The sequence below is a fragment of the Pollicipes pollicipes genome, unplaced genomic scaffold (assembly GCF_011947565.3).
Source record: "Pollicipes pollicipes isolate AB1234 unplaced genomic scaffold, Ppol_2.1 Scaffold_6138;HRSCAF=7277_pilon_pilon_pilon, whole genome shotgun sequence".
In the NCBI taxonomy this organism is placed as follows: domain Eukaryota; kingdom Metazoa; phylum Arthropoda; class Thecostraca; order Pollicipedomorpha; family Pollicipedidae; genus Pollicipes; species Pollicipes pollicipes.
The window spans coordinates 8,556,527-8,584,525 of NW_023596818.1; the positions used below are offsets into that span (position 1 = coordinate 8,556,527).

Genomic DNA, 27,999 nt, shown 5'->3' on the forward strand with positions numbered 1-27,999 from the left:
GGCGGCGGCGGCGGCGGCGGAGTGTGGTGCCATCATGCCGGAGCCAGTCTTATACTCGGTGGACGACGTCACAGATGATGACGCTGAAACTCTGCGGCAGAAGTTCCTGCAGAGGATCCAGCAGGATGACTTAAAAGGTGGGCTGGGCTCCGGAGGTCACTGTGAAGTCGTCAACTCGGTATCCTGGGCGATCCGCTGACTGTGGCCGCATCTACGTCTACATCCGTTCACCCGCTGGCGCTCGCCGCGACTGGAGGCGTGTTCTGGACCGGCCCACTCCCGCACGCGTCATCCGGGTGCCACGCGCGCGAATCTCAGTGCTTTTACGTTTGAGAGCGCTTTTGCGACAATTCATCCGATTGCGGTGTTTCTGTGTTTCGAATTTGACAGCTTTCACTCGAATTGCAGCGTGTTGCGTTGCATTTTTACGACCGGCGTACTTTGATAGGCGCGCCCTTGTTCACTGATCGAGCTTTGCATCCCTTTATTGTGCACATCTCTGACCTTTTGTTTCATCTATTCGGTAGTGGAAGACATAGAGCATTTTGTCTAAAAAACATGTGATATGTCACAACGTATGTGTCTTATTGAAAAATTCTTCCATACCCTCACCATTACTAAGTTTCGAAAATAGGTTTCTTACTCGATCGATGCAAAAGCCGGACTGGGAAGGCAGTGAGGCTGAAAGGAACATTTCCCCGCGTTTGTAGCTGGTTCAACTTGATGCGCATCTGAAAGCCGCCCTTCTCTCGTCATTGCGCTTCGTCCTGCTTTCTGCGTCGGCCCTTGTGCCCCTGGCAAGCTAGTTGCGCCCACCATGAGCGGTCTCGTGTGCCCCTCCCCCCCCCTGGCGGGGCCCGCCTGAGCGCTCTCCCCCCCCCCCCCCCCCTCTTCCCACCGACCCCGAAGATGGGTCCATGTGTGGACCAAGTCTCAGCGGAGGACCCCCCAGGAGGACCATGTAGTATTGTCACACCATTATCCGCTCACTTTTATCCCATAGGCCTGAAATGTTCAAAATGACCAAAGGGCTCTAATCCAAACTAAGCCAGGTGGGTATCTGAAACCATTCTCTTACCAGCTTGTTCGCCAGAGATAGCTGAAGGGATGGACCTTGCCAAAGCAACTTTTTTATCTTCGCCTAAGGCGTGGTAAGCAGTAGTGCAGCCCAGAGGGGCGGGCCTCTGAGTCTTGTGTTTAAGCACCCTATCCCCCCTCCGTCAAGTTCAAGCACGGTTTTTCACCGCGAGTACTGAATATAATTCCGGAATCTGGTGACTAGGAAAGCTATCTTGATTTTAGAGATTATAGGCACCACCATAGACAGTGGCTTGTAGATCCCAAAAGTCTAACTTAAAAGAAGGCTAGCGGATAGCGAGGCGAGCACATAGGTATGGTGTGCAGCTGAAACAATTGATTAATGTACCAGGGCGAACCAAGATTGATAGCTCATCGATACGCTACGTTCTGCACCAATCATTGTGGGTTTTTTTTAGTCTGTTCGCCGTGCACAAGTACTGCCAATGGGCTGGGGCTGGCCTGTAAAAATTATCCCATCGCAAGTCGTGGTAGTCCCTGCCGTCGGTACCTGAAAAACAAGTTATCTCCAATCAATGCAAAGCAAATACAAAAAGTTGGCATTGCACTTTTAGCTTGCGGCACCACGAGATTAAGTCCCGCAATGATGCTGTAATACCGGTCTCATTGGAAAATCCTTTTGCCTTTTTATTATTTCTCCTCACCTAGGACTAGTTTTAAAGCCAACTGTTTCGAAAACTTGCAACGTGACAAGCGAACGGAGTGCATGAAGGAAACGCGATATGAACGAGGAAAAGATACCGCAGTTTTATGCATGTGGAATTAGGCATGCCTTTAGTTTACGCAATCCATTACATCTTGATAAGCTTGATTTCACAATTTAAGCCCTTGTTGCACTGGGGAGGCATCTTAAGGAAAGCACGTGGCTTAAAGTTTACACCCGTTAAAAAAACACGTTGAATGCCAGAACACATCTTATTTGGTTAGGCATGTTTCCGTGCCATCGCGGTCGTTGATCTAATGTTGAAGGATAGACGTGCGTGCACGAGCAAAGACGCTGTTCAAGATGTAGGGACATTTATCGGTGCAATGAGGACTAATTGATTCGGCTTTGGCACTCAAAGCGTGCCATAGCGATTTGGCAATACCTCTCTTGAAGACGTTGTTAGTCACGACGTCTGTGAAATTAGGCAGCATTCAGCGAACTAGCTTTTGAGTTCCGTGCGATTTTAGACCATCGTTTGTCGATTTTCATGTGTCACACGCATCACCAATGTGTCACATTATGTGTCACACGAGAATTGATGTGCACACGTGCATCAGAACGTTATTCTGAGTGAGAAAATCTGCCTTGCCCGTTTTAGACACCCGTGTTACACCCCTTCATTCGCATTGACAGTCGACCCAGAATGTCACATTCCTACTTGCCGCTGGCTCGTTGTGAATTCGCTATGAGGAACTCATGCCTTCATGCCGCCACTTCGGTCCACACAGCACCACAGAAATCATGCGCTGTCTAACTCAAGACGCTCAGTGCCAACCCGTCACGCCCTTCTTCGAAGTGGTCGTTCGCAGGGGCGCAGTCAAGGGAGGGACGGAGGGGCTTGGGCCTCCTCCACAGGGGTGGATTTTTCCTTCTTCACCATAGAGAGGTCCTGACATATAGTTAGAAATCGGCGAAATGCGTGCTCAGTGAGCTCCGGACCCCTCCCCTAAGAACGTCCTGGCTGTGCCTCCGGTCCCTAGCTCTACGCACGCGCGGCGACGCCGGCTCGTGACATGGCATCGCTTCTTGTAACGCAGCAACATCACGTCTGCCACGTCACGTCACGTCACGCCACGTCACGTCACGTCACGCCACGTTACTTCTGTCCATCTGCCTTTTGCATGCAACGTTGCGTGCGAGCAGTGCTTCAAAATTCAACATTTTGCGGAGCCTCGGGCTCTCAAAGTAATCTATTTTAAACTCCAGCCTCCCATCCATGGATCCCTTGCATTTTCTGCTAAGTTTAGTGTCCTTGTCGCACTTTTTCCGGGGGCGATTTTGCCACATTGGCAGGCAGTGCGCGGCTGCGTCACAATCCGGTGGGGCAGCCGGCGGGAACGGCACTGATAGCCAGAGGCGCCGGTCAGATAACGTATCAATGCCAGCCTGTGGGCGCTTTGATCGGCGCACCCGCTGTCGCGTTGCCAAGGTGATGACTTGCGGCTTGCCCTGGAGGGGTCACGGTGCCAACCGCTCTAACCATACACGATAACAGCTTATTTTCCCTGCGAGAACTATCGAAACTACGGGCGGTGTTCTACGAATGATTCAGGACTGGGAGTAGTTAGATTCATCACGAACAGTAGCGCAGACACGGAGTGGGGACACAGAGCGCGTCTCCCCCCTCCCTCCCCGCCTAGGTCCCGAAGGCCCAGAAGGACCCCTTGGGACCGTCGATTAAGGGCCTGATTTGAGCGCCAGAAAACGCCCGAAAGACTGGCCGGAGGCCGTGTTAAACAGCCTGGCTCACAGGTCGGCAAATGCTACTCATAGGGCGCTTTGCGTCTATTTGTGGCCCTGAGTCGATGATGGCCTCTGTGTTGGTCCGGCACCACCGGTCCCGAACGGCCAGCTCCTTGTCGGTCTTGACCTGAGGAACCATTTCTCATGCAGGGACAATGCTGGAGACCGCGATTTGCATTGGTCGGGTGCCTTGAAACCAAAAGGGGATTCTGTGCCTGCCAGGAGCCCACAGTGCCTAACAGGGGACCGCGTGCCGGCACGGGGCCCCGAATCGGACGGAGGAATATTTGCTTGAACAGGAACAGGGACGGAACCCACAGTGTCAGAGGGCCTCTTTCGTTGGTCGGGGCCCTTTGACGACAGAAGGAGATACGAACTTATGATACGTGTCCACAATGAGGCAATGAAAGAGCCCTGTGTCAGGCAGGGCCTCCAGTACCAAACGGGGGCTATCCACTCAATTTCATCAAGGCACCCGTTCAGCCGAACTGGAGGCTTTGTGCCGATTATTGGACCACCTGCGGCGATAACGGATCTTGTTGGGTTGGCAGGGGATCTCACTTTGTCAGTGAGGGCCCCTGCGTCCATGTGAGCTCAACTCCCCGGGTCAGAAACCCTCCAGCGTCAGGAAGGGGACCAGGGTACGATGTATCCCTCTAAGGGCCTTCGGATAGACCAGGGGATCCGCGCCCGTATCGCCAGATGGCAGCCGGTTCGCACCCTGTTCTGGGACGGAAAGGCCCTTCTGTCCTTGACCGATGACGATAATGTGTTCCCTAGTGTTTTACCTCTACCTGCCAACTTGCCCCTACGGAAATAAGTTAATAAATATTCAATAAAATTGACCAAAATTGGGAAAAACATGAAAACCACCAACTCACGTTTTGAAGAGGGCGTCCATCATTTTTGCAGAATGCAATAGGGAAGCAAAGCGCATACAACAAACAATATCGATTAGACGTCGATAACGATATTAATAATAACGCTCGCGCGCTCACAATCTTTAGAGCAAAGGGCCGGGGCTGCGGTTTCCGTAAAACCGAACGCCGTTGGTAACTGCAGGGAACACCGGGCGCGGGGCTCCGGGCGCACGAGAGCGATAGTTGAGAACGACCAAAGTAAGGATTCTGAGTGTTTTAAAATCAATTCGCACCACTCGAAGATTAGAATGGGGTTTCTGTTTCACCTCTGCAATGCTGAAGCTGTCCTCCGAACAAATCAACGATCACAGCAACAGGAAAATTTAAGATTTTAGCTAAGCTCTTCCAGTTCCAACAGCAGTTGCGATTCTGTAAATACTAGTCTTCTCTCGTTACGTTTTCAAAACCACACAGGCGAATTTGCGCCCGGGCTGCCCTGTAAACATACAAGTTGATGTTCTAAGGCGTTTAAAGCAAGTTTTCTAAGATGCGTCAACATCTTCGTGTGCCCATTGGCCACCGGCGTGTGGCCTATGGGAACTCCAGCACCGGGAGTCGTGGTTTTGTCTTTTAGACTGCGAGCGAGCATGCTCAAAACCCTGCGGTGTCATTATTGTCAGCAATCGATTCTGACTGAAGATTTAATATTTTCAGGCAAGCATAGCGTTGCGACGTTAATTGCAAACTTTTAACCCCATGTCGGTCTAAAATATACCTTCAGGGGTCCTCAGTGTCTCTGTGAAAACCCGAAAAAGTTCTGGCAAGCCTCTAAGGTTAATCGGTTCAGGAAGAGTCCACTGATCCATTCAATGTCCGCTGTTTCAGTTAGCTGCCTGAAGCATGCAAACAGACTGTCTTCCCGGTAGCTTTTGGCTTCTCCACCGATAAAATAAAAAAAATTAAGATCAAGGAAGTTGGCCTTCCTTTTAATCGACTGAGCCATATGGTTTTTTTTTGGGGGGGGGCTTCACCTCAGGCCCTTTTTTGAACCCTTTCTCCCCTTACCGATGGTCTGGCCGTGCCCTCGGCCCAAAATATGTGCATGATTCGTGAGTGATTCCGAATTTTGTATGCAGCTGCGACTGCCTATGTTGCTGACTCATGCGTAGAATAGCGTTCGAGTGTATTATGCCGTGATCTCACACTTAACTACGTCCAACTTGCATCCATTTCAAAGAATACTAGGCCTTTATGATGGGTGAACAATTCCACCAATTCCATGCAGTGGATTTTGCAGACAAATAACGTTCTGAAGCCCCAGTGTTGCTCAGGTGTCTGTTACTTCCGCGCCGTTGCCTCTGCCGTTTCTTGCTTGCTGTTGCCCTGGCTGTTACTTTCTCGGCGTTGTCCCAGCTGTTTCTTCATCGCCGTTGCCCTGGCTGTTACTTTCTCGGCGCTGTCCCAGCTGTTTCTTCCTCGCCGTTGCCTCGGCCGTTTCTTCCTTGCCGTTGCCCTGGCTGTTACTTTCTCGGCGTTGCCCCATCTGTTCCTTCCTCGCCGTTGCCTCAGCTGATCACCAGGTGACTTAACGTCAGCGGTGATCGGACGATTGATGGGAATCGATGAATGTTTAACACTTTCATGGTTAGACGACACGAGAGAGGTGCTGACGCATTGTGGCGTGGCCTGTAACGGTGACCCAGAGTTCACGGGCAGGCGACGCCCCTGTGCGACACTTATCTGACATCGGCTGCAAGAGAGATAACGCAGACCATCATGGTCCGTGGGAAAGTGACAGATGCACATATCATTCAAACCTTTTACTACACTAAGCCAGTGGTGCTAAGTACATCTCTTAGTTGGTGTAAGTGACCGCTTAAACCGCGACACGGGTTTCCTTTTAAGCGCTGAAAGCCATAAAACAGCTGGACGCTCATGCGCCGTCACACTGCGCGACTCCGACAATCCGATGTGACCTAATGGCCTCAGTTACGACTAAAGCGTCAGGTAAACGTCCTGGTATTCGAGAGACTGCAAAATATTTGTGAAGGCGCCTTCGGACCCAAAAGCAAGAATGTATGACAAGTCCCGATGGTATCTCAAGTTGGCGGCTAAACAACTGGCCGTCTCTGAGGATATTTTTTTTTTTGTGCAAGCGCGGCGTCTGCGCAATTGCATGGATCTACGTTTGCGTGCTTTCAAATAAGCATTCAGACCTGGATAGAGCCACATTTTTACAGCACAGCTAGCATGGCTTTTCAATACAGCATCAACGCATCGCATTTTTGGCTCATTTCACAGAAGAATACTTTAACACCACACCTCATTACTTCTGCGGTACCGTCAGACAAGAAACTGCGTAGTCGTCACCAAAAATAGATCGTAGCTCAACTGAGCCAGACTTTTGCCATCGGCCCCAATTTTCAGCTGTTTCCGAAAGGACTCCAGCGTGCGAAATCCTTTTAGACGTCCTGCGTGAACTTCTCATGTTCCACACGTCCAGGCCTGTATCCTTAGTATTTAATTGTCAAGGGTCTCGCAAAAATGCTTTACGATGTAGTATCCCTCTCTAGATCAGCTGAAACTGTTGGGCATAAATGCCAGCACATGCGTCTAATTTCCCTAGACTTAAGATAGACTTCTAATTTCCCTAGACTAGGAAATATACTTCTATTTTCCCTAGATAACTAGATTTCCCTAATTTCCCTAGTTTCCACGTATGTCCGTTTCCCTATACGTGGAAGAGTCAGTCTTGCGCATGTGGTCTTCCGATTGCTGACATGGCAGTGATGGAAAGTGATGTCACGTTTCTGTGTATCGAAAACCAGCAGCAACTCAACCGTAAAGCTAGACGCGCTTATCAACGACACTTTCATGAGTGGCAACTCTCGATTGTAATGTCGATATGCTGGAACTCCGGAGGCCAAGGGGCGTTAACGCATGACCGGCAACGATCTAAGCGAATCAATGAGTGCTGTAGGGTGGTCATCATGATCGATCGTCATGGCATGATGACGTCACTGTATCACATCAAGGTTGCCGACCGTGAGAAGCTCTATGATGGCAGGCCGCTTTTGTGAACAATGCAGACTGTCAGCCAGTCACACGTGCTAGACTCGCTGTATTCGACGGAAGGTTTTACATGCGTATCCATCCCTCTATTCATGACCTGCAGCGTTTGATGAAAATAAGGAAAAGACGCTCGGAACCGAGCAGTCTGCTGTCGCTTTAAACGCCAGGATACCAGAACAGGCGCGGTAGATTTGCTAGAGTTTGATGTTAACAAAGATGAGAAATAAAGCGTGCCGATTTCTGCCATTTTGAGTATATAGTTGGAGCATGGGTGCTGCAGCTTCGTAAATAGACACAGGCGCTGCGAATAATCTAGGTCGCAGACAGGTCACATTGTAAAGTATTTTTGCGATACCCCTGACAATGAAGCTCTAAGCCGCATGTCACGTCGTGAAGCAACACCTGTTTGCAACATAATGATATATAAGTATAGTAAGGAATGATCCAGTCCAAAACAGGCTCAACGCTTTCTCTTTCTCCGACGCCGACAGTACGGATTAGTGTTTTCATTATGCAACTACGCGCGTGGCATGCTAGAAATCTAGCAACGGTTAGACGTGACATGGCAGCGACACGTGGAACCACCAGAGTGCAGTGGTCCACAGTAGGCACCCAAGGCGCGGGGAGAGGAATCAGGGTAGCTGAAGGACGGATAGATAGGCTATCTTGTGGCTTGTAAGCACTTCAAGGTGTCACGGGGATTCCGTCCAAGGTCTAGCCCATACCAGCGCAGTTCCAACTGTGCAGCGAAGGACGCCGTGTTCCACGAAAGAGCATCGATGCTTGGATCCGCTGTCAAAGCATGAACATTGCACATTGCTTTGGCATGCGGTGTCCACAGTTGCGTATGCGGCGGATCATTCAGCGGGCCGTCCTCAGCTGGCCTGGTATTCAACGGGCCGTGCTCAGCGGGCCCGGTATTCAGCGGGCCGTCCTCAGCGGGCCCGGTATTCAACGGGTTGTCCTCAGCGGGCCCGGTATTCAGCGGGCCGTGCTCAGCGGGCCCGGTATTCAGCGGGCCGTCCTCAACCGGCCCGGTATTCTGCGCATGCAAGCCCACTGCTCGGCAGCGGTGTCTACGTGAGCTATAAAAACTTGGACTTACAAATAAAGAAATATGTACGAATCGCTGACGCAATGGAAATAAGCCGACTACTGGCAAAAAGCAGCGTGTTTCCTCGCGATATGTGCAATGGGTCTCGGAGTCTCTCTGAATTTGGAGAACACAAGCAGCCGTAAAGATTGAAGTGCCGCACAAAACGCGGAAAGCTTATAAATGCAGGACCCTCAAGAGTCACCAGTGTAAATTAATGTTTCTGGCAGCAAAAATGGATGCACTGTTTTTCCACTCCAGGATAATTTCCAAGGATAATTATGGATAAGCCAAAGTTTCAGCCACGCCCTGTGCAAAAAATCGTCCATAATTTCAGGTATTCGTTCCTCGGCTGTCAATAAAATGGCAGCTGGTCGACCGGCGCCGGCTGTAGTGGGCGGGGGGGGGGAGAGGGGGAGAGTGGTTGCCATACTCTACAAGACGACGGGAAGGTGGAATTTTCGTTTTCGAGCTTGGTTTCCCACGACGCTGAACCCCCCCCCCCCCCCCCCCGTCCTATGCGCCAGCTGCCTCCAATATCCAGTGCTGACATGCCTTTTGATCGATCCGCTGTTTTCCGAGGATTCGTGGCATGTCCACTAGTTAAGTGAGGCCTGTCCATGCCCCAATGAGATGAAATAAATATGTGCCTGACAAGACCAACCAAAAAATCAAAACGCGTGACACAATTCGAGGCTGCCAGATACGCATTATTGTCTGGCAGCACTGCTGCAGCACATTGCTGCCCTTCGCAACCGGCGTGTGGGGAAGCAACACAGCCTGCGCTGTTGCCCATGCTATTTCAGGTGCTCACGTGCGCTGAGCCAGACCCTATCGACTGTGACTGCACAAGGGGTGGGAGACGTCATCATGGTGTCGTGGTGTGTGCATGCACGGACGTATAAATGCGTACTTGCTCATACGTACGCGTGCTTACACTTACATATCCTTCACATAGTTGATCTTATGTAGAATGTCAGTGTTGTGCCCAGCTAGCTGGCCAGACTCGTGCAGGAGGTCATCATTGGCAGCCACGCCGTGCTGATACAATGTGCAGTGCCACCTCATTGTGAACATGTACGATTTTCAGATGGAATGCCGCTTTTGCCTAGCTATTATGTCAAATGCTCCAGTAACTCAAAGAGAGCAATGCTTTTTTATTTATCAACATTTGTGATATATTTTCGATTTATTGATGTTCATCGTCAAAACGAAATATATGATAAGTATATAGTAAAACCTCTGAGGTTTCTGCAATACCTCGCGAGCAATTTGTGAGGTAAACCAAATTATCAATTCATCTCAGGTGATTAATTTGATGCTTACTGGATCACACGTTTTGTATGTGAATCCAGGTCATTCAGCTATGACGTCATTCGTGCAGGCTTGCTTGCCGCCATTTGTGCCATGCCATGCAGCATTAGATATATTTCATCGACTAGTTGGACTGTCTAGTGTCTGCCACAAAATGTCAGGATAATTGTGTCGTCACTACCATATGCCTGCCACTACTCTCTGCACACAATGTCGGGAGCAAGTCACACTACACCAGGTCACATTAGATCACAGCTGGAGGTCATGTGAGGCCGTCTTGCAACAGTGACCGAACCGGTGACTTGTTTGGCCGCGTAAAACCAAAAGGGAAAGTTATCCCTGATTAGGCTTTATGGCCTTGACCTTTGTTGACATTGATATGCTTGTAAGGCACGAAAACGTTTCGTGTACGCTATAAAGTTGTACGCCCCTCTTTACGAGTACCAGATAGCCGCATTGTTCTCATGTTTTCATGATTTTGAATGTATTATGCGTGATATGCGAGGCCACCAATGACGTGACAACTGTCTGTTCAATGACTCTTGGGTGAGACCGACCCCAACGACCTCTGTTTGTCCAAATGCTGCTCGCATTTGTCCAATCATAGGATTAAATAGCGCGAGGGGGCCTTTAATCCTGTCGTTTGCGGTCACGGGTGGCGGAATAACTCAGGCGGCGTTGGGTTGGCATGCGCTCGGGTGGCCGGTTGAATACGACGCAGTTGGGTGGAGGGGTCGATTCCCCGTCCGATATACCTCACCTAAGAGAGCCCGGGGTACCAAATTCACGCAGTAGGTTGGGCTCTATAAGGTACGTAATGTAAAATTTGTATGCCTCTGGGTCGTGGTCGTCGAGTTAATTAAGGTCAAACAATGTGGGACTCCAAGGCAGTCTTGGTAGTGGCCTCAGACCTACTCACCCGAACAACTTGAATCTAGATATCCCTTCCAAGAAAAAAGGTCGGACAATCTCATTTAAGGTCAGTGGCCTCATCTCAACTTAAAAATTCAAAGTGACACGATAGTTTTTTTTTTAGAGCATTGTGGTAATTGAGTGTAACGTCACTGCCTCGGGCCTCTGCACATTAAAAATTGATGCAGGCTAAGCGTTCATCTAAGTCATTTTAGGTCGGAAATCTTTCCTGACCATCAAGGCCGCATGAACACTTCAAGCTATAAGGCTTTAATGCATCAAGTTTTCACACACATCAAGGATTCATACCCAACCCAACGATCAATGACTTAGCTCTTATCCCAATTTCGAGTGTTTGATTGCGTAAGAAACCATTTCAAAGTTGCATGACTTCCTTTCAGGCTCCGTTGTCCTCGCTGTTTGAAAGGTTTCCGAAGCTTTGACCCGTCACAGATCAGTGACTTTGCAATATTTATCTTATGTTACACCCAAGATCGGCTATTCGGTGTTCTACACCCATCTAAAGTTTGACGTCGCCTCGTCGTAACGCTCGGAACTTATTTTAAAAAAAGACAGAAGAGGACGGTCACATTAATGCTCCCTCCGCACCCGGGCGAGCACGAGCACAAACATTGCGCTCCTGTACCGATCTCACTTCCGTACTAACTAGAAAGGTCGTCCGCATTCTGAATACCACTGGAAAACCCTGCCAGCGCTGGGTGCGTCACGGAGCCCCGGGCGGTGTTACCTCACCTGCAACCGTGCCGAGTGTAGCCTATCACGAGCATCGCCCCCAGCGGCGAGTCGCGGGTCACGCGAGGTCGGCGGGTGGGACATCCAGCCGCGCCACACCGGCTGACAGGGGTGAGAAAGTGACCTAACCGCGCCACGCTGGCCGGCCGGCCGACAGGGGTGAGGCACTGACCCAGCCGCGCCGCACCGGCTGACAGGGGTGAGACACTGACCCAGCCGTGTCACACCGGCTGACAGGGGTGAGACACTGACCCAGCCGTGTCACACCGGCTGACAGGGGTGAGGCGCTGACCCAGTCGTGTCACACCGGCGGACAGGGGTGAGACACTGACCCAGCCGTGTCACACCGGCTGACAGGGGTGAAGCACTGACCCAGCCGTGTCACACCGGCTGACAGTGGCGAGACACTGATCCAGCCGTGTCACACCGGCTGACAGGGGTGAGACACTGACCCAGCCGCGCCGCACTAGCTGACAGGGGTAAGACGCTGACCCAGCCGTGTCACACCGGCTGACAGTGGCGAGACACTGATCCAGCCGCATCGCACCGGTTGACAGGGGTGAGACACTGACCCAGCCGCGCCGCACTAGCTGACAGGGGTAAGACGCTGACCCAGCCGTGTCACACCGGCTGACAGTGGCGAGACACTGATCCAGCCGCATCGCACCGGTTGACAGGGGTGAGACACTGACCCAGCCGCGCCACTAGTGAGACCGCTGATGTGCTGTTGCGTTGCAACGATGCATCTCGTTGGTCAAAACAACTGGACACATTTTGCCTTTGCTCCGTGCTGAGCAGGGCTCTGATGTCAAGCAATATCAAGTAAACATGAGACACATCAACTAAAGCTCCAAAGCACCCGCTACCGAATGAAACGGAAAAGAACGTGTTTGTATGCTATCTGGCTTCGTTGTAAACGTATCCCATCAGAATATGGTTTCTTTCCATTCGGTACTTTTATAACTTTATGGAGGGCACGCGCTTCACCGCATACCTCCCTGAAGGTGCGTGCTTCTGGAAATAGCCGCAGAGGGCCTTTCGTAGTATTATAGATCACCATGATGTGCCCAAACACAGGTGCAGTTACGCACCTGAAATTGAGGGGGATCAGGATTGCGGAGATAAACCTGGAATCTGAGGGTACAATTGTCCTGCTCATATGATTCACTGGGCTTTAGAGCAGGCCCTTTTACCTGAATGCAATGTTTTATGTTAAACTCTTGATATGGAATGAATATCCGTGTACCTAATTTGCTCCAATGTCACCTTTAAGGAAATGTTCCACATTTCATGTGATGTGATATCGAATCAAGCATCACATATGGTGACACAAGCTCAGTTATAACTAGTGGTATAATTTGAGCGGAAAGGACTGCTAGGACGACACAATTTCTCTTATTAGTAAACATGCTCGTCAATAAGTCGGTGTTTGATTATGTCACCGTACCAAACGCAATATTGATTGACAGCCAACTGAGGGCCATTGTATCTGGAAATCGCGCTCACGAAAACCAGATATGAACGACTTGACAGTTATATTTGACTTGCCCTTGATCGCTGCATAGCCAGTGAAGTGCCTGGATTTGAACTGCGTTGTTATGGCGTCATTATGATCTCTTAGTGAGTACACCCATGTGCCTGAACGCACTGCGCCATACCACGCACGTAAACGCTCCTTGCATTCTGCTGTATTTGTCACCAATGTTAATCCACCTTCTTCAGGACCCGCCACCTCTTCTTGCGGCGGGTCCTGGATAATACCGCGAGCGGCCGTGCGGGCCGCTGTATTTATAATTATCATATCATTAATGCATTTTTATTAGCAACAATCGTGTGGCGCCACCCGCACCGCGTTTCCGCAACCGAAAGCAGGGCGAGGTACTTCGCATCAGCTGATCGCATCTCCTTCCACCGACACGGCGGACGGGGGGGGGGGGACACCTGCATCAGTGTCCAAGCGGTCAGTCACGGGTCAGAAGCTATCTCCAGGGCGATCGGTAGCTTCGCGAGGACAGCCGGTTATCATCAGGCAGTAGACATGCGTCGGTCGTTCACTGCGTACCACTCCGGGGGTCGCTCCACTGCTCGGCGTGGTACTGGCTAGACGCCGGGCCAAAAGCCACACTGCGCGATGCGAGCATGCATACTGGCCCAGTCAGTGATCTTCGGCGTCAGGGTGCCCGACGGCGCGGGGTCAGGCTGGGGCATAGGACTGTCCTGTGTTATGTGGACGTGCGTAATGCCTCCTTCCTTGATCATGTAAGCCGATTCCCCAAGTGGGATAAAGCGCGGCTTTGAATGACCTCTGCCTACTCATTGTGAAATGCTTCTTGCGTCCTCGTAATGCGATTAGATCCATAATGATCGATGGAATTAGTCAAACAAAATGTCGCGCTCACTTCAGGAGTGCGTCGGCCTTTACGTACCTTAAAAACTGCTCGATTCAAGTGCGAAGTAACATGCATAAGTTCAGCCAAGATATCTCAAGACCAATGGGATCACTCTCGGCCAGCCTCATTCTGTACGCGAGGAGAGCAAGATGCGTCTTTCAAAGTGGTTAATAAAGAGGGGAATGCTACTGAGGACGTTACCCTCTTTGGAAAGAGCATTATTGCTGAACATCTTTGCGGAACTCCATGGCAGTCTTGGCTTCATACGACTTCCTGGGCCTAAGAGCACAGTAGTTAAATGCCACTGTTTCTCGGCTCTCCGATCGGTCCGCCAATCGTGATGATTCCATCCCGCACTGATTTCGCATTTATTCGGCCGCCGCTGCTGTGTCACCGCACCCACAGCGCCGTCTTCACCTGATGTGACCTCGCACCCACAGCGCCGTCTTCACCTGATGTGACCCCACACCCACAGCGCCGTCTTCATCTGATGTGACCCCGCACCCACAGCGCTGTCTTCACCTGATGTGACCCCGCGCCCACAGCGCCGTCTTGACCTGATGTGACCCCGCACCCACGGCGCCATCTTCACCTGATGTGATCCCGCACCCACAGGGGCGCCCGCGTTCTTCACCTGATGTGACCCCGCACCCACAGCGCTGTCTTCACCTGATGTGACCCCGCACCCACAGCGCTGTCTGGCAAGGTACCTGATGTGAACCCGCACCCACAGCGCCGTCTTCACCTGATGTGACCCCGCACCCTCAGCGCCGTCTTGACCTGATGTGACCCCGCACCCACAGCGCCGTCTTGACCTGATGTGATCCCGCACCCACAGCGCCGTCTTCACCTGATGTGACCCCGCGTGACCTGTGCTTCCAGACAAGGTTGACCCGAGAGACGCTCGCCGGGCGAAAACTGACCCGCTCTGGTGCAAGCGGTTTCTGTCGCACGGCGACCTCGACATGGACAAGGCTCTCAACTTCATGATCGACGCTGTCAAGTTTCGAAAGGAGATGTGTGCCAATGGTGAGTGATACGCTTTCTGCCGTGGTTGCGGTTGCAGTTTGGTGTATCTCAGGAGCTCCTGCCAGCTGCTCGAGTTTTATGAAAGTAACGCTGCTCATGGACTATTTGAAGACGTCATAATCCTAGCTGCAAGCCGATAGAAGGTAATACGACAATAGCTTCCTTTTTACCAATCTACAATGAAGTATGGTTGATATATCCGTTTCATGTTCAAATTGGCCATTGGGCGAAGCGTGTGGAACGATCCAACCATCGCAACGTTGGATGCTTTCGTTTCTCCTCTGCGTTCTTGGCATTTTCGATCAGCTTTACCGCGCTTAGTATTTGCCCGTGTAGCACTGGAATGAAGGTGATCTACAAAAATAAAAACGCCACAAAAATTTTAGACACATGTGACTTAGCGTCTTACGGAACCCGTGCAAATGGTGCCGTCTTGAGAGCTTGTTTGAGGTGCTACCGTTTTGCTGTTGCAACCGTCAGCTCGGCTCGACTCGGCATTGCATTCCGATAAATCCCACCCACGCTCCGCGCTACAGTCGGCGCTGCGGGGCGCGCGGATCGCCCGAGCCTGCTCGGAGCGCTGCCCGGATTAGCAGCGAACCATTACAAGGCCGCGTTTGCTGCACAACCTGCCCGGGCGAGGACCTGACCTGGAACAGAGTGAATGTGCCGCCTTGGGGACGGTCCGGTCTGCACTCGCCGCCAGACCAAGCCTGGGATCATCCGTGGATGATAGGAAGGCTGGGTTCTGGCATCTGCGTCTCGAAGTTGAACGTGCCGTACTAAACAATGAAGTATGGCATACGCGGCAGAGTCCACGCCAGCTGGCACCGAGGTAGCCGCTACGGCCGTCATCCGGAGGAATGCGAACGTGTCAATGTGCGCAATGACCTGGAACAACCACTGCGGGTTGGACGAATAGTTCACAGCACATCGCATGGTTGGGTGTGGCTTTGGGACCACATCAAGAAGACCCCGCGCGCCAAGGACGAGCTTGCCACTCCATCGAGCGGTTGCGTGCCCCAAGCCCATGAATTGAATGTCCGAGAAATGGACGCAGTGAAGTAAGGCGCCTTTTGCGGCGTGGCGCCAGCGAGGTGATGACAAACGGGATTATTATCACCGTGTGGAGATAGCAAAACGTAGGCGAATGGAGCCCGTCGTCTGTGGGAAGCCATGTAAACAAGGCGTATTGACACGGCACGGGGCCGGTCGAACGTGTCAGGGTGGGGATGGGGGTGGGGAGGGGGGGATTTGACACCCTAAAGTATCAAAACTAATAGAGCTAGAGACACCAAATCCACAGAGAAGGTAGGCCTGTGTGAGAAGTCCCTTGTGTCACATTCAAGCCATGACCTTCGGGTCAGCTGATATCCGACAGGGTTAATTCAGATCGGTGCTCCAACTGCCTTAAGCCTCCGCATGTCACCGCCTTCGCCTTAAATGCCGTTTCTTAGGGAACGGTCACTGGCATTCAGCTCAGGCCAGTAACCTAGTTTGACCTATGGAATGTTATGGTGACCAGAACCTTACTATATTTTTTTATTTTTAATCGACATGAGCAAGAAGAATCAGGTTGAGCGGTACATTTTTTAAACAGAATGCTGTTTGCGTCATTTTAGGTCAGTGGCCTTCTCCAATACTAATAAATTTTATATTAGACGGCTGTTGACACCCCTGGAATAAAAATATAGAAATAAGCATAAAAAACTGCCAAATGTAGCAAGTTTTTGGTCGAGAACTCAGTTGCCTTTGACTTCATTCTAGTATTCGTACCTGACCCAGAGTCAATGGAATTAGTCGTAATCCTAAATTCAATGGTATCGTTGTCTAAGAAACTATCTCAAAGATGCATTGCACTGTCTACCATAACGTTGTCGCACGAGATCGAGCGACTCCCCATGAATGGCCTTCGCCGGTAGCTATATCCTGTTGTTGGATTTCCGCAACCCAGTGACATTACAGGACACAGCTATTTTCTAGCACCAAGAGATCCGCTGTTTAATTCCTCACAGTTATACAAAATTTGGTGTGACCACGCTTTTCCGTGCGGAAATTATTCTGGAAAACTTCCGGTGGTGAAACACAGTATGTTTTTCATTAAAGCATCGGGTTTGTGTGAGATTTTCTGTGCTCATCATTTTTTTTCATCACGCGGTGCTGTGGCGTACACCAATTAGCATGTCGGTGCATGAAGTGGCTGTGCATAGAAAGTCCGTCGAAAAGCATGACCGGCTGAACCGAACCAGACAGGGCCACTGACGAAATAAAGTCTATAAATAGCTGACACTAGCAACCACTCGGCTTGCGGCATCGTTCGTAATTTTGTAGCCTTGAGTCTTGAGCTCTGATCTGGTTCTGGTGTGCGAATGTGTTTTCCTACGTATGCGTTGCGTTCAGAGATATGCAGCTTCAGTGCATGTAGATGTCGTGTATTGCGTAAAGCTTTGACAAGTAGGAGTATTTTCTGCGGGCGCTACGTTGCCGATGAATACGGGAGAGCCACCGTGAGCTTTGCTTTATCCGTGGGTTGTGCTGAGTTACCATTTCCAATGCACAAATGCATGTTTAAAAGGAGCACAACTTGTATTCATGAGTCAAATCACTCATATGGCAGATGAAGTGATCATCGCACATAGTTAAAGATACCGTCATACGTGCGCATAGCTAAAGGCAACGTCATACGTACCTAAAAGAACCGTAGAACTTGGCCTTTTCTGATGGAGAGTACGTCGCAGTATGTTTGACATTCACTGTGATTGTTAAGACATATAATGGCTGACATGCAGTTCCCTTTCGGCGCGCGACGGCCGTATTCCTGACTGCATACACGGCACGATGCCGTGCGGCATTCCCTTTGCTGTCTTACATGATCTGCCTTTATTGCATACGCGGTCTTCAGGTCCTAGCTGTCGACGGCTTGCTGCTGTCCTCTTACCCGTCCTCTTCGCCGGCAGACATTTCTCTCGCCACGGTGGACAACACGCTCTTCAGCAAGGGTGTCATGTGCACCCATGGACAGGACAAGAAGGGATGTCGGATCGCCATCTTTAACGCCCGGTTCCACGAGAGGGTGTCAGGAGCGAGGTTTGAGGATGTGAAGAAGTTCCTGGTGTTCTGGATTGAGAAGGTGGATAGGTGAGGATCGTAAGCATTAGGTAGTTGCATTTGGAGTGCTTGCAAGGGCTGCATCTACATCTACACCGGCTGGAATTGCTTATTTGAAAGAACAACGGGCTTTTCACTTTGTTTAGTCTAATATGTGGTCATTACAATGCCCAAAAAGTTTGCAGTCTTCTTGCTGAAGGTAAGTCTAGACACAAATGTCCGCAGGGGCGAAGCTGTCTGTTCAAGGAGGCAATAAAGTATGATAAAAAACATGTCTCATGTTGCCATGTTATATGAGAAACAGGTATAGTATGTTGTGGTGAAAAAGCTGACAATGTTTTTTGTTGATAGCGTTTTTCTTCTGGGAATGAATAGGCAGCAATGGGGTACTTTCCGTTGTTTTGGCCCCAGGCTATTCTCGTTCAGTGTTATCATTTTTTTCAGACTTCTTTCGTTCATTGTTATGGTTTCTTAACTCCAGACTTTAAACTCATATCATTTTCGTTCAATGCCTTGGTTTTTTAAAGCTCAGGCTTTTTTTCTTTCTTATACAGTTCCGCTAACTCACTAACGTATTTAATACCTGTATAACCAGAACACGTAGGCAATGTTTGCGTCGTCCAGAGGATGTTCGCCTGGTTCGACGTACTTCGCCAGTAAAAGGAAATTTCTTTATTTAAAATGTTGAGCACTTTTGGGAAGCAGAACTCTTTTTAGAAGTGTGGAGTGCGTGAAATCGCTTGTTTTTTTGCGGTGGGTTTTGGGTAATACACCCCGTAACGGTTTGGTCATGTGTATGCCAAAAATTTTATCATGAAATTAGTTTTCGGCCGTTAGATTGTCTCGCACAATCTTTGAAATGACATGAATTCCCAACAGGTGTTTCCAAAATATCTACGATAGCCCTCGTCGAATTACCACGCCCCTCGTGTACGGCGCCACCTTTAAGTGTTTGAAAAGGAGTTATGGCGTCAAGAACACAGTTTTCAAGTTAAAATTTGCTATTTCCGTGGCTTTTTAGCGTTTCAGTACGTCTGTTGTTTTGTTATTTGAATTCCTCAAATGGGAGAAGCCGCGAGTGTATCTTAAATGAGCACGTATTCATTCACTCCCTGCAACCCAAACGGGACACATGAGATTCAGCTTTGGGGAATATCGTTGCTTGTTTATTGCTTATTGTTGATTGTGTATGGTTTATTTGGTTTATTTAGGGCGTAACAGTTCACAGTCAAAAGTCTAATTCCGGAAGCAGTCCGGTTTTAAAAACAATAAAAATACGATGCACATACAAACTAAAAAACTTACCACACACGCATACACATTACACACAGACACACATACGCCTTACGCACTCAGACACAACGGTCGTTAAAGGAGCGCACGACGAGAACGGGCAAACCTAAGCAAATAAGACTGGAATGGTTTTGTCTGCTGGAAAAAGGACGGTTTGGGGAGAATGCTGAAGAAAACAGTTGCTAATAAGTGGTAGATGTGTGGCAAACCAATTCTTAACGGCCTTTACCCTGCAAATGGTTAGTGAAAAAGATTGGTTTGCCGGGAGCACCGGGTGGGTGTAGCCAGACCGAACAGGTCTGGTAACTGGTACTCATATCTGGTAACTGCAGTCAAACCTCTGATGATATACGTTTTAAAGAAACGATGCGTCAGACTGAGCAAAGCGCGCCGTGATAGATGCTGTGATGAGAAACGGCAACACCGTTCCAAATACCGCCACCGTACCCCATTAATTATCTTACATAAGCGTTGAAAGCACACATTAAAGCTTTATGATTAAGCCTCTCTTGACAAGGACACTGCGGCATTTTCACGCCCTGCATGAGAAGGCCCAGAATGCTGTGTGCTTTTGAGACATCCATCTAGGTGGTCGGTAAAGGTGTGTTGGATATCCAGGAGAACGCCAAGATCGCAAATCTGCTGGTAGCTATCCAAGCGGTGACCGTCTAGTGCATATGAATGGCGAACAGGTGATGTAAGGAGGGTGAATGAGATGGTTTTGCACTCAGCTGGGCTCGGTTTCAATCCCCAGTTTTTGGACCATTCACGGAGGCGACCCAAATCCGCCTGCAGTGCGGGGCAATCTGCTATTCCGTGATCATGTAAGGACGGTGCATGGCTGCTCTGGTTTGCTAGCCTTGAAAACACCCAATATTCGTTCTGTTGACGCCATAGCCGTTTTTGAGTACACTACAAAGGAACATTGAACACGGGGTGCATGGTGCGTCGCGCAGAGTTGTCACGAATGTACCAGACATATGTGGTGGGGATTCATTTCAGTTACATGCTGGTGGCGTCCAGTGCACCATGTGAATCATCTAGAAAGCATGGTCTCACGGCTAAACTAAAGAATTCACCCACGCTCCCAAGCAGCCTTGACAGCGACACCATAAGCTATTTTGATAGCAAAATTTGTGCATGGCTGAACTATGACCAGGGACATTTTCCAAAGTCCAACTTACCTACACACGTCACTTTACACACCATATGCTTTAAAGTGAGGCTCATTTTATTTCGGAAAAAGCTCAATGACTGAGCTTGTATTCATTAAAGCTTAAGGAAATCCGCTCAGGTCTCAAAAAATTATGCCCCACTTTTTTACGACAACCCATGCGTAGTCTATTTTGTGAGCAATTTTGCAGCGGTTTGGGGCCATTTCGTCTGGTGTCGTTAGATACAGAAGCAATCACACTACTGTTCAAAGAAAGGCGACCAGCGTGGACTTCTCCTGTTTACGCTCGTAAACCAATCAAAAACTGTATATGTCACTGGGTGTTTCATGATGTGTCATTTAATGTACGTCCCGGAGGTCTAGCACACGATACACATCGGTATGTAGGTTCAAATACGCAACGCCTCCCTGCAATGTATTCGTGACGTTTTTGAAGAACAAATTTTACCAGCCATATTTCAACGCAATACATCCTGCTCATAAAGATCACGATAAGACATGCGGCCGTGTGCACAAACAAATTGCAGAATGACTTCGGATTGTGTTTCGACGGTGGCAAACAAGGGTGTAGGTTTATGAGCAACGCTTACATCTGCATGCTACGGTCATCATCGTCGCAACTCCTTGCGTCAGTTATCTTAAACGGTCCAGTGAAACGCTTCGTTAAGTAACGGATTCGGCGCCGAGCATTCTCACCCCAGGCTCGGTGCGTTACCCCCCCCCCCCCCCCCGCCCCGCCTTCTTAGAAGTGTTCCCCACTTGACCTTACCCCGCCCGCAGATCGGCCTCACGCTGCAGCCGTGAGTTGCATTGTAAAAGCCCTTAACTTGGCACGTGCTTCATAGGTGATTGAGTTACTGCGTGTGATAGAGGTTATGGCAGCTGCTAAAGCGGATAAATCAGTCTCGACTGTGACTCACCTAAATTTGCCGAAGGTACCGCCTTGCTCGACATGGAAGTAGTTGGTTTTGGGATCGTTTCCGTCTGCCCGAAGTTGGCACAAGGCCGCCCTGCACTTGACCCTGCCCGGATTCGGGATCAAGTTAACTCCGTATTCAACTTGACGGGATTCCCGAGGCGCGTTTAAACCTCGTCGCCGCCATCCGAGCTCTGTGGGTAGAGCTGATGATGCAGCCTCGCGCGAAGTGCAATCGACTCTGACTAGACGAGCCTTATCAGCCAGCACTTGAAGCTTCACCTCACTAATGCGCGCAACAAATGTGTGCCAAGCGTCCTTTAGATGCGAGTCCTCGTGTCGGCTCCGATCGTCTCAGATGACTACCGCAGATATTCAGGGCGCTTCTTTTAGGTGACGCGGTTCGAATGTGCCCCGCGCCTTTTGCAGAGGGTATTCGCCATTTGGCCTATACCTGCGGGTTAAAACGCATCCTGACGTCGGCCCGCCCTTGGTGCGGGGGTGTCAAACCGAGGCTAAGCTCGCCACCCGTGACGCCGGCCCTCCCAGCTGGCTTCCCAGGCGAGGCGATAAGGACGCGGGATACCGGAACTGATACTGGCCGCGGGGCCCTGACCTTTGCGGGGAGGCCTCCGTAGGCAAACAGAGCATTACATGCTGCCCTCTTGGCGAAGGGCTGTCCAAAATTTGGTCCGACGGAACGCCTAAACTGATAGACATATAGACATAAAGACATCAGGCCAACAAAGAGCCACAAGGGCCCATCGAAGTCGGCCTACCACAAGATCTGCACCAAGCCTTGACACTAATGTTACCACCTGACCTGCCTGAATGTTGCTATAAATGAGATCCTTAGACCAATAGAGCTCGTCCAAGCGGTTTTTAAATGCTGCTAGGCAGTGATTTCCTACAACTTCGTTAGGCAGTCCATTCCAATGGTTTACTGTTATTTGACGAAATGGCATCTGCCTCTTCATATTTCTACTCCTACCTTTTGCTAACTGAAACTGGTTTCCTCTAAGTCTCGGCCTAATTTCCAGCGCTCCTTGTGGATCTACCTTGTCTATCCTTTTCAGAATTTTGAATACCTCTATCAGATCCCCTCTAAGTCTACAATGTTTTATCGAATACAAATCGAAGATCTTAAGCCTTTGATTACATTCCGAGCTGCCAATCCCATTTATCATCCTAGTTACTTTTTGCTGTACTCTCTGTAGCCTGTCTATATATTTTTGAAAGCTTGGGGACCAGGCCTGTTCACAATTCTCTATGTGCGATCTGACATAAGCTAAGTACAACTTTTTGGCAGCATTCCTACTTTTTTAATAGGCATTCCTGGTAATAAGTCCCAGTATCCGAAGTGCCTTGCTCCTAGATGCCCCACATTGCTTTTAAGCCTTTAAATCCCTGGAAATTGTATTCTCATAAGTCCTTTTCGTCCTTGATCTGGTCCGTCTCTCGGCCTCACATGCTAGCTAATGCACTCACCGCCAGAATTACCTACATGCATCATCTTACACTTGTCGTAACTAAATAACATCTGCCGCAGGGAAGCCCATTTCACAAGTTTCCTCTAAGTTCAGTTTTATCTGGTTTGCATTTTTTGACAACGCTACCAGTTTAACGTTGTCAGCCAATTTAAACACCTCACTTTTTAATCCAACCTCAGTATCATTCACAAAAATCAGTAAGAGCAAACGGCCCAACACCGACTCCTGTGAAACTGCATCCCTCCAGCTCTCCCCAAGCTTTAAAAAAAAGTAGGTCAAGTTCGGAACGAAGCCCGTTTTTGACGAGTTTTGGGGGTAAGGCTCTTAATTTATGACGGTTCGGCTCCCTCGCTTTTTCCGAAACTTTGCCCCTGAATACGATTTGGTGTTTTCGCTTTAACTGGGTCACTATAATAAACAGCTCCCCAGGTTTCATGTGGCATCGGTCCCTGATTAGCAATGCGACACGGAGTATAGGCAATGATATATCTTTCACTCGAAATTGAATGGGACAGATGATCACGAACGGCAGCAGAGTTTCTTTTCACTGCGCTGGGTCGCTTCGCAGGGAGGAGAAGGGGAAGCGGATCAGCCTGTTCTTCGACATGGGGAATGCCGGCTTGTCGAACGTCGACATTCCGTTCATTTCGTACCTGGTCAACCTATTTAAGTTCTACTACCCGGACATGCTGAACAACATCATGGTGTTCGAGCTTCCCTTCATCATGACTGGTGAGTTCCGGTGTTCAGATGTGCTGGGGCCCTGTAGCGCGATGCGTGTGAAGTCCCGCGTTCAGATGTGCTGGGGTCCTGTAGCGTGATGCGTGTGAAGTCCGGCGTCCAGATGTGCTTGGGCCCTATAGCTTGATGCGCGTGAGTTCTGACGTTCAGATGTGCAGGGGCCCTGTATCGTGATGCGCGTGGGGTCCGGCATTCAGATGTGCTGGGGCCCTGCAACGTGATGTGCGTGAGGTCCGACGTTCAGATGTGCTGGGACCCTGTATCGTGATGCGTGTGAGATCCAACGTTCAGATGTGCTGGGGCCCTGTACCGCGACGCGTATGAGATCCGACGTCCAGATGTGCTGCGGCCCTGTAGCGTGACGCGTGTTTTGTGGGACGACGAGAAAGAAATCTCGCCGGTGATCTGTACATCGAGGGCCTCAAATTGTTGGCTATTGATAAGCTAACTGAAGAAAATCGTTGGCCAAGAGGCTAGAAATCATACCCGAAGAGAGCTACAAAATGTCGCTGGTTAACGCCAAGGTCTGTGTGATGCAATGTGTGTCAGTGACAAGCGCCAGTGTACGATGAACGATGAACAGTGTACGATGTACGGTCACGGTCATAATGCTTCCATCCTTATTAGAGGCAAATGCAATGGGTGAAGTCTTTGTTTTAAGAATGATGACCTAATTGCACGTTTTACCTAGAATGACTGCCATGTTGCGTGAGCCACTGCCCGTGTGCATGTCACTCTCTACCCGCGTGCACTACCCGCGTGCATGTCCCTCCCTGCCCGCGTGCATGTCCCTCTTTGCCCGCGTGCACGTCCCTCCCGGCCCGCGTGCATGTCCCTCTCGGCCCGCGTGCATGCCCCTCTCTGCTTTATCCATATCTATCTATTTTGCATGTTTTTTCTTCAATCCGGACGCTTCCGTCTGAATTTGAGTCCTCGAATATGTCAAGATGCTCCGCAGAATATCTTTGCTCTCCTGAGGTGGGGTGTTTGGACATCATATTTCGTGACTGAGACTGTCACGGGTGACACCGAGAATGGCGTCGAGCTCTCCACGCCCCCCTCACGCGTGCTCCGTCGACAGCCGCCTGGAAAATCGTCAAAAACATGCTGCCTGCGAAGTCCCACCAGCTGATCAAATTCGTCTCGAAGAAGGACGCGAACACGCTGGTGCCGGCCGAGTGCTTGCTAACGCGCTGGGGCGGCGAGGACAGCTGGGCGTACTCCTTCGACCCCGAGGAGTGCGCCATGCCGCCGCTCCCCTTCCTCGGGGCTCAGGCGACCGGCGCCGAGGACAAGCCCAAGGTCAACGGGGTCGCCAACGGTCACGCCGGCGGGAAGATGGCTAACGGGCACGTGCGCAGCAGTCAGAAGTCGTCTCAAGGTCACGATAGCGCCGCCAAGTACCTCAGCGTGAAAGATCCGCCGAGCTCTCCAGAGTCGGGGCACAAGGTCAGGCAGTAGGACCAAGGTCAAGGTCAGGTAGCTTGTTTCGGAGGGATGTTTCGCAAGCTGTGGGCTGGATGGAACAGGTGCGTGGTTGAGTCATTGTAACAATAAGTAAAGGTGCCTGGGTGCGATGTAGAGCTAGCCAAATCTGTTATGCTGTTGGCTGAGCTAGGTGCTGTTGCATTTCGCGCGGTCTTAAGCAACGTCTCTGCTATCTTAGCCTTGCATACTGCATGAATTCAGTGCTGTGGAACTGTAGGGGCTTTGCGACACACTCCCTTCCTAACTTCCCAGTTGTGGGTATCGTAATGCAAATACCCTCCCCCCCCCCTAATCTGCAACCTCTTGCCGATCCCAGCACAAAAACGCTACGGTTTTAAGTTTCTTGGTGAAACAATGGACATGGCTAACGGCTAGGGTGTTTTCCAGACGTGGAGGTTAAAGCTACACGAATTTGTGGTTCTGATATGGGGCAGGTATACTATATATCTAAGATATAAACCGTATATATATATATATATTATATATATATCCCCTCTCCTCAGACTTTCCCTCTCTCCCTTCCAGTTGCATTTATATAATTATCTAAAACGTGAAAATCTTAAGTGCTGCAAATGCTTTAGGCCATCGCGTTTAAGACCAATGGTTTTGTTACTAGCAGAGACGTATGTAATTAATCCGACTTGCAGCGATTTGCGTCAGTCGTGTGACAATGTCAGCCAGCCATGCCAGCCGCCATGTTTGTTAGCCATGTTAAGTGATGAGCATCTTGACAGACGCAGCACGGAGCTTCCAAAACGGATATAAGGCCTGGTAAATAAACATTGGTCCACGGCAGAAACCAAACGATTTTGATTTTGTCGCACGTCGTTGGCAGGTGCGCTTCCCTGACGACGTCAGCACAAACAGTGACGAGCTGTCCGACTCAAAACTGCAGGAAGATAACTCAACGGCCGAGCTAGGTAAGGTGTGGATCGCAACTCGCCGTCGAAATTGTGTCACGGTGTTTTCAATGAGGCAAGCCCATAACTCCGCTGCTCCCACACGAATGAATGGCTGTTCACCCTCGATGCTGTCAGTGCGGGAATAAAAGCTTGCTGTGGAAGTCCCTGTTAGTTGGGCTGGGGGCCCTCTTCAATGTCGCATCTGTTTGGCCCGCGAAGGTGTAACGGGCATCAGTAGTTGGCCGGGGGTGATAAGCCTCGCACGCACAAACCGTTATGATCATTCCCCGCCCGCCAACGTTCACGAAGGTCGCCCGAAAGCCGCCCGTTCGAGCAATGTGAAACGTGAAGAAGGTACATGAATGTTTCTCGATGAAGCCGAACAAACACGCGCATGACTGCTAGCATGCGCCTGTAAATTTCACAAAAGGCGTAGTTCGTGCTGTCACTAGACAGCACAAATTATGTCTTTTTGAAATTTACAGGCCGTTTTTAGAAGCACCTAACTATTTCCATTTTCCTGCTAACCGACCAGAGTTAGGCACTGCACCATTGCCATGGTATGGCGTGTTCCAGGGAAACTGCTGGAAGTAACGCCAGGCGAACAGCTGTGGTTTGGATCATCCAAGACCAAGCAGACGATAACGCTGAGCAACATCCGAAGAGCTGGAGTCGCCTTTAAGGTAAGCGATGACGTCACACGATACAAAAAGCCTATCTGAAACCCTCTTGTCTCTAGATTCTGTTGGCAACCATCGCCGCGATCGCGAGCTTGATATCAGTTGTGCTTGTCAAACAGTACGCGATAATAAAACAATGCGCATCAGTGGCAATCTTTTGGCCTAGCTCACATTGATGCAATCTTCTCACAAATAACAAATCCTAAAATTGTCAGCACCTATAAATCTGATCCATATGAATCAAGCGGTAAATGCGCTAAAGGTGCTGAAAAGTTACATGCTGATTTCGTAATGGGTCGTACATCCATGCATAGCCCACCTTAGACTCAGCGCTGTTTTTCTACTCCTGTGGCGTCATCGGAGAACTGACCGGAACACGACCACCCGTACTGCCCCTCGTCAGGATTCCCCCAGCTACCAACAGACCGACATCCACAGTCCCCTCCTCTGCGGCTCATCAGGCGATGGCCTCTGCCTGGGGAACAACACGCTGCCGAGTACCCAACCGGCTGTCATCATACGTCCAACCGTTCCCTTCCAAAGCGCCTGAGGCTGGTCCCACCCGCCGATAAGCCCCCGCTGCTGGCCCCTTCCTCTGCGCTGACTCGCCGCCCGCGCCTGCGCCCAGGTGAAGACCACGTCTCCGGACAAGTTCCGCGTGCGTCCCAGCAGCGGGGTGGTACCCACCGGGCGGCGCGTGGTGGTGGAGCTGGAGCTGTGTGACGGCGTCACACCGCAGCACGTCGTCACGGACCGCTTCCTCATCCTGGCGGCCGGCGTGCCGCACGAGCGCGTGCCTGCCCGCGACATGGGACGCCTCTGGAGGGTGAGACGGGGTTCACCTCTGAGGGGTGAGGCAGGGGCCACCTCTGTGAGGTGAGGCAGTGGTCTTTTCAGGGAAAGTGGGCCTTAAGAGAGTGAGACAGAGGTACGCGCCAGCAGCCATCTTTTTGACCCAGTTCACACTGATGCAATCTACTCACAAATTACAAATCCTGAAGTAGTCACTGCCGATATATCTGATGAATCAAACGGTAAATGCGTTATATGTGCTGAGGTAGGTAAGCAAGTGATTCAAGTTCACGCTTTCGTCGGCGGGACACACAAAGTCCCCACTTCACCGCCTCAGCCCGCTCTTCCCTCCCCGCCGCAGAGCCTGCCCAGCGGAGACAAGCTGGAGCACTGCCTGCGCTGCGCGGCCGCGCCCGCGCTCAACGACCCGCTGATGGCGCTGGTG

The 27,999-nt window shown here is 50.4% G+C and overlaps 1 protein-coding gene across 1 annotated transcript; it reads left to right on the forward strand.

The window, feature by feature from the left end:
• Window positions 1-27,999, forward strand: LOC119105848 (motile sperm domain-containing protein 2; the record flags this gene model as incomplete). The annotated part of the gene is made up of 9 exons (XM_037229403.1): window positions 1-137; window positions 14,824-14,970; window positions 17,928-18,108; window positions 23,520-23,683; window positions 24,774-25,141; window positions 26,016-26,100; window positions 26,659-26,765; window positions 27,391-27,588; window positions 27,916-27,999. Coding segments are annotated over exons 1-9 (1,437 nt in total), but the record flags the coding sequence as incomplete, so codon positions are not given.